Source organism: Suricata suricatta, chromosome 2, assembly GCF_006229205.1.
Source record: "Suricata suricatta isolate VVHF042 chromosome 2, meerkat_22Aug2017_6uvM2_HiC, whole genome shotgun sequence".
Classification (NCBI taxonomy): domain Eukaryota; kingdom Metazoa; phylum Chordata; class Mammalia; order Carnivora; family Herpestidae; genus Suricata; species Suricata suricatta.
Genome location: NC_043701.1, coordinates 134,874,723 through 134,880,858, shown reverse-complemented (window position 1 = coordinate 134,880,858; position 6,136 = coordinate 134,874,723). Strand labels below are relative to the sequence as shown.

The 6,136-nt window shown below is 36.4% G+C and overlaps 1 protein-coding gene across 1 annotated transcript in view; it reads left to right on the top strand.

Annotated features, from left to right (window-relative positions):
• CFAP70 (cilia and flagella associated protein 70) overlaps positions 1–6,136 on the top strand; it is an 87,164-nt gene that overhangs the window by 80,261 nt on the left and 767 nt on the right. Inside the window, exon 20 of the mRNA XM_029919805.1 lies at positions 4,909–4,956. Within this exon, the coding sequence (XP_029775665.1) occupies positions 4,909–4,956 (48 nt within the window). The remainder of the gene's footprint in view (positions 1–4,908; positions 4,957–6,136) is intronic.

Here is a 6,136-nt window from a genome sequence, read left to right as displayed (position 1 = left end):
TATACCACATCTTCTTGATCCATTCGTCAGGTGATGGACATTTAGGCTCCTTCCATGTTTTGGCTATTGTTGACATTGCTGCTATGAACATTGGGGGACATGTGCTCCTATGCATCAGCATTTCTGTCTCTCTTGGGTAAATCCCCAGCAATGCTATTGCTGGGTCATAGGGGAGTTCTATCGATAGTTTTTTGAGGAACCTCCACACTGTTTTCCAGAGCGGCTGCACCAGTTTACATTGCCACCAACAGTGTAGGAGGGTGCCCATCTCTCCACACCCTCTCCAACATCTATAGTCTCTTGCTTTGTTCATTTTAGCCACTCTGACTGGCGTGAGGTGGTATCTCAGTGTGGTTTTGATTTGTGTTTCCCTGATGATGAGTGATGTTGAGCATTGTTTTATGTGTCTGTAGGCCATCTGGATGTCTTTTTATTTATTTTTAAGCATTTTTATTATTGAGAGACAAAGGGAGATAAAACATAAGCATGGGAGGGGCAAAGAGAGGGGGAGACACAGAATCTGAAGGAGGCTCCAGGCTCTGAGCTGTCAGCACAGAGCCCACACTTGGGGCTCGAACTCACAAACCATGAGATCATGACCTGAGCTGGTCGGACGCTTAACTGACTCAGTCACCCAGGCACCCCAAAGGCCAAGTATTAAATGAATAAGGAATTAGGGAATTCAAAACTCACAATTTGGAAACCACCATAATAATTAATTCAAGGAAAAATCATCAATGTATGCTGAAATTTTGAATGAATGTTTAAGGGATTTAAAATGATATTTACATAGTCTCAAAATATTTCTCCACAAGATATTTATTAATTACAAAGAGAACATAGTACTGTTATAGTAGAAAAACCTGGCAGATAACAGTCTAAACAACTGATCGAAGTTACCATCACCAGTATTGGAATAAACAGCATGTGCCTCCTGCTAGGTGAAACACAACATAATTTTTGTAGTATTCCTGCCAGAAGTTCAAAATCTGATATAATCAAGGAGAAACATCAGATAAACATAATTGAGGAATATTTTACAATTACTGTCCTGTGTACTCTTCAGAAATGCTAAGGTTATGAAATATAGACTCAAGAATGTTCCAGACTAAAAGAAAGGTAATGACATGAATATTAAGTGCAAGGCATGATGCTAGATTTTATTTTGCTATAAAAGACATTTTTGAGACATTTGGAAAAATCAGAATGAGATTATACATATTATATATAATATTTATAATATATATTAATATAGGAGTATATTCATACTAATCTGCTGATTTTGATAATTGTACTCTGGTTGTGTAAGAGACTGTCCTTGGTATTAGGAAATATATGCTGAAGTCTAAAACTGCATCATTCTGGGGTACCTGGCTGGCTCAGTGGGTAGAGCATGTGACTCTTGATCTTGAGGTCATGAATTTGAGCCCAAGTTGAGTGTGGAGCCTACTTAGAGAAAAAACAGATTAAATATTTTTTTAAAAATAAGTAAAATTGCATCAGTCTGCAATTTACTCTCAAATGGTTCAGGAAAAGTTAAAATATATACATGTGCGTATGCATGCATGTGTGCGTGTGCGCGCATGCGCGTGTGTGTATGTGTATACACAGAACTATTTCTGGAACTTTCTGTAATCTGAAATTATGTTAAAATTTTTTAAAGGTAATTCATTAAGATAATGCAAATTAAGACCACACTACATATCCACTAGAATGGCTTAAATCAAAAAGACTGACAATACCAAATGTTGATAAGGATATGGAGAAACTGGGACCCTCATACATTGTTGGTGGTGTTGCAAATTAGTACAGCCACTTTAGAAAGCAGTTTGACAAATTCTTAAAAAGTTAAACATACACTTAGTATATATCCCACTGATTCCACTTCTCCATATCTAGTAAAAAAAAGTGAAAACATATGTCCACACAAAGATTTCTTTATTCCATTGCAGCATTTAATAATAGCCAAAGACTGGAAACATTCCAAATGTCCATATGTAAATTGATAAAATGCTGTATATGTACACAGTGGAGTACTATGCAGCAATAAAAATGCAATTCTGGGGGCCCCTGTCTGGCTCAGATGATAGAGCATGTGACTCTTGATCACAGGGTCATGAGTTCAAGGCTTGTGTTGGGCACGGAGTCTACTAAAAAAAAAAAAGAAAGAAGTTTTGTTTTATTTAATAATATAGATGAGACTCAAAAACATTATGCCAAATGAAAGAAGCAAGGAACAAAAGATTATATATTATTTTATTCAATTTATATGAATGTAGGAAAGGTATTGATACAAAAATAGATCACTAGTTCCTGAGGGCTCAGGATGGGAATTGGGATTGACTGAAAAGAGGAAGGAAGGAACTTTTTGGGAGCGATAGAAATCATCTAACACTGGATTGTGGTGGGAATGGTTGCACAATTGAACCTTAAAATTAGTGAATTTTATGGTATGTAAATTACACCTCAATAAAGCCAATTTTAAAGATTGTATAACCCTCCAAAATCAGGAACAAATGGACTATTCAATAAATACAGGTGCAGCTATCCATATGAAGAAAATTAGTTCCTTAACTCACACCAAACACGCACGTGGACGCACACACATTTCCAGCTGATTCAAAGGCCTAAATCTTAAAACTTTAGATTGTTTAGGAGAAAATACAGAGAATACCTCTATAGTCTCGGGGTGTGCAAGTTTTCTTATGACTGTAAATGCACTAGTCAAAAAATAAAATACCAAAAAATTAGCAACATTTTTAAAAAAGTTTATTTATTCATTTTGAGAAAAAGCGACAGCATAAACAGGGGAGGGGCAGAGAGAGAGGGAGAGAAAGAATTCCAAGCAGGCTCTGCACTCCAGCACAGGACCTGGTACGGGGCGTGAACTCATGGAACTGGGAGATCATGTCCCGAGCTGAAACCAGGAGTCAGTCAGCTAACTGACTGAGCTCCCCGGGCACCCCTAAATTAACAATTTTAAAATTGGAAACTCATACATAACAAAAGACATAAAAATAAAGCTTAAGGACTTTAATACTTGTAGAATTTATAACTTCTTATTACATTTTACATAATTATATAATATAGCTATCATATAAATATGTTCTACAATAAGAAAAAAAACCCTACAAACAATCTGATTGAAAAATCATCACAGGATAGGAATATACAATTTGCTGAAGTGGAAATTGTAAAAGCCAATAAATGTATGATAAGAAGTTTGCCTCACTTGTAATCATGAAAATGCAATTTAAAATGACACTGTGACAGAAATTCACACCCATCAGACAGGCAAAAATTAGTCTGATATTATCAACATTGCTAAGACTTCTCAGAATTGCTAGTGAATCTAATTTGATATGACTACTTTGAAGTGCAATATGGCATTATTTACCCAAATTCTTATCTACAACTTAGCAATTTTATATTTAGATACATTCCTAAGAAAAATGCCAGAAGATATGTACAAGGATGTTTATTGCAGAATTTTCCATAATAGCAAAAAAAAAATTGTCACTCTTTTCAAATTTATTTTGGCTGTTCTGGATGCTCACATCATTTGGACCTCAGCAGAGATGAAACAAAGGTAATAGTGACAGGAAAGGAAGATGTGCTAGAAAATGCCCCTGGAATTCAGTGAACTTCAGGTGGGGAAATCTTTGAAGTGTTCATATTACAGGAAAGTCTTTTATTTTGATATTGATTTTTTTAATAATTAAAAATTTTAATATTCATTTATTTTTGAGAGACAGAGCATGAGGAGGGAAGGGGCAGAGAGAGAGTGAGACACTGACTATGAAGCAGGCTCCAGGCTCTGAGCTGTCAGCACAGAGCCCAATGTGAGGCTTGAACCCATGAACCATGAGATCATGACCTGGGCCAATGTTGGACACTCAACTGACCAAGCCACCCAGACACCGCTAGGAAAGTCTTTTAAATAATCAAAGCTTTGTGAACTAGTAAAAATTTACCATGAACTGGCACTGATCAGGAATTTGGACTAGATATTTTCTAAGTTTCCTTCTAGCCAGAACACCCTGTAGTTTTCATATTTATTTAATATTAGGTTATTATGCATATATTTCATATTCATGTATTTCCCAAGTGACATTGTATACTCTAATTTGTTATGCACAAACTTGTTAAGTATAGTAGTGAATTCATATTATTCACATTTAATTCCTAGATGTGCTTCATGCACAGAATAACTGGGAGAAATAGTTAGGTGTCCCCATCTCATATCCCGATCTGCATGGAAGCAATTACAGTATATGCGTTTTTCTAATGCATAGAGACTGGGTAAAGTGCAATAGTTAAAAATCTTGGACTCTGGAGCCAGACTGCATTGTTTTAAAACCTGGTTCCTCCACTAGCTTCATAACCCTGGGAAGTTATTTATCCTCTCTATGCCCAGGTATTTCTATCTGTGAGCACGGAATTATAAATAATAGCAGTTTTCTCCTAGAATTTCTTTGAGGACTAGGAATGAAAGTATGTAAAGTACTTAAAACAATATAGACAATTAAAACAGTGTAAATCACAAAGTAAGCATTATAGAAGTTCTAGCGATTGTTAACAGAATGGCTTTAATCCTGAAACAAATGACTCATGGTGCTTTCAGGGGAAAATAAAAACAGGAGGCTAAGTTATCTTTAACTTTTTAAACTGAAGAGACATTCATATGTACATGTATATACATATACATGTACATATGTGTGTGTGTGTGTATATATATATATATATATATATATATATAAGAATATCTGCTTTTTGCTATCACCTTTCATTTTCCTGTTTTCCCTTTGAATTCAGAGGGTATGTAATCCTCTGTTTTGGTAGAAATGTACTTTCTCACCATAATGTTTATGATGTGTCATCATCATAGCTCCTGCTCTTTCTTTTCAGGCTGGACGGGAACTGGAAGCTGAGCAGGCCTACAAGTACACAATGAAGGTACAATGCAGGTGCCTCTGGGGTTTGTCCGTATGGTACTGAGGTTGGGAAATTGGGAGGAAGATGCTGCCTTAATTCAGGACTTTACAACATATCATGATGTGAATCTTTTCTATGGGCTTTTCTTACCATGTTTGCCATTTGCTGCTGGGTGTGGACTACCCCATACATTACTATGGGAGACCTTTTTTCTACCTCTTTATAGAATTTGGTTTAATGGAAAGAAAGATGGCCTGGTAGTCAGGAGACTTGAATTATGGTCCTACTTTTGCCACTAACTTTACTGTGTTAACTTCTCTGGGCCTCATTTTCCTTGTGTGTAGACTGAAGGTGGGGGTCTAGTCCACGGATCATCACACTTTCTGTAAAGGGTAAAATAATATTTTAGGCTTTGTGGGCCAAACTGTCTCTATGTTATCTACCACACTCTTCACTTGTAGTGCAAAAGGAGCCATAGACAATACACAAACAAATGAGCGTGGTTGTGTTTCAGATAAAAGTTTTACTTGCAAAAACAGGCAGCAAGCTGGATTTGGCTCATGAGCAATAGCTTGCCAACCTGCACTATATTCTGCTAATTATGAATTCCAGATAGTTTGACTTGAAAAGCAGTGGTTTAAACAAATTAGGAGTTTTATTTTTCTCATCTAATGAAAAGCCCAGGGCTGGTATCACAGCTCCACAATGTCATCAAAGACCCAAACTCTCTCTCTGCTCCAGTCACAGCATGCAGTTCCCTTCATTTCTGTTGCAAGACAGCCGCCACATATATGTTTCAGGCACAGTAAAGAACAAAAGGGAGAAAAGAATGAAGATGACACGCTAGCTGTTTCACCTCCCTTATGAAGCAATGACTTTACGGGGATAAAAGATATGTCATAGGAAATATGGTCAATGGTATTGTAATAGAGTTGTGTGGTGACAGATGGTAACTACACTTCTGAGCACAGCATAATGTATAGACTTGTAGTATCGCTGTGTTCTACATCTGAAACTAATGTAACACTGTGTGTCAACTATACTCAGATAAAAAAAAAATAAGATGTTTCACAGGTACATAGAATTTGATGGTAAAGAAAATCATTTCCAGAGAAAAGTATCTACTTTTGGGGGTTAAAAAAAAAAGCAGCAACAACATTAGCCACAATTTGTCATAAGACTACCCTAGCTCTAAGGGAAG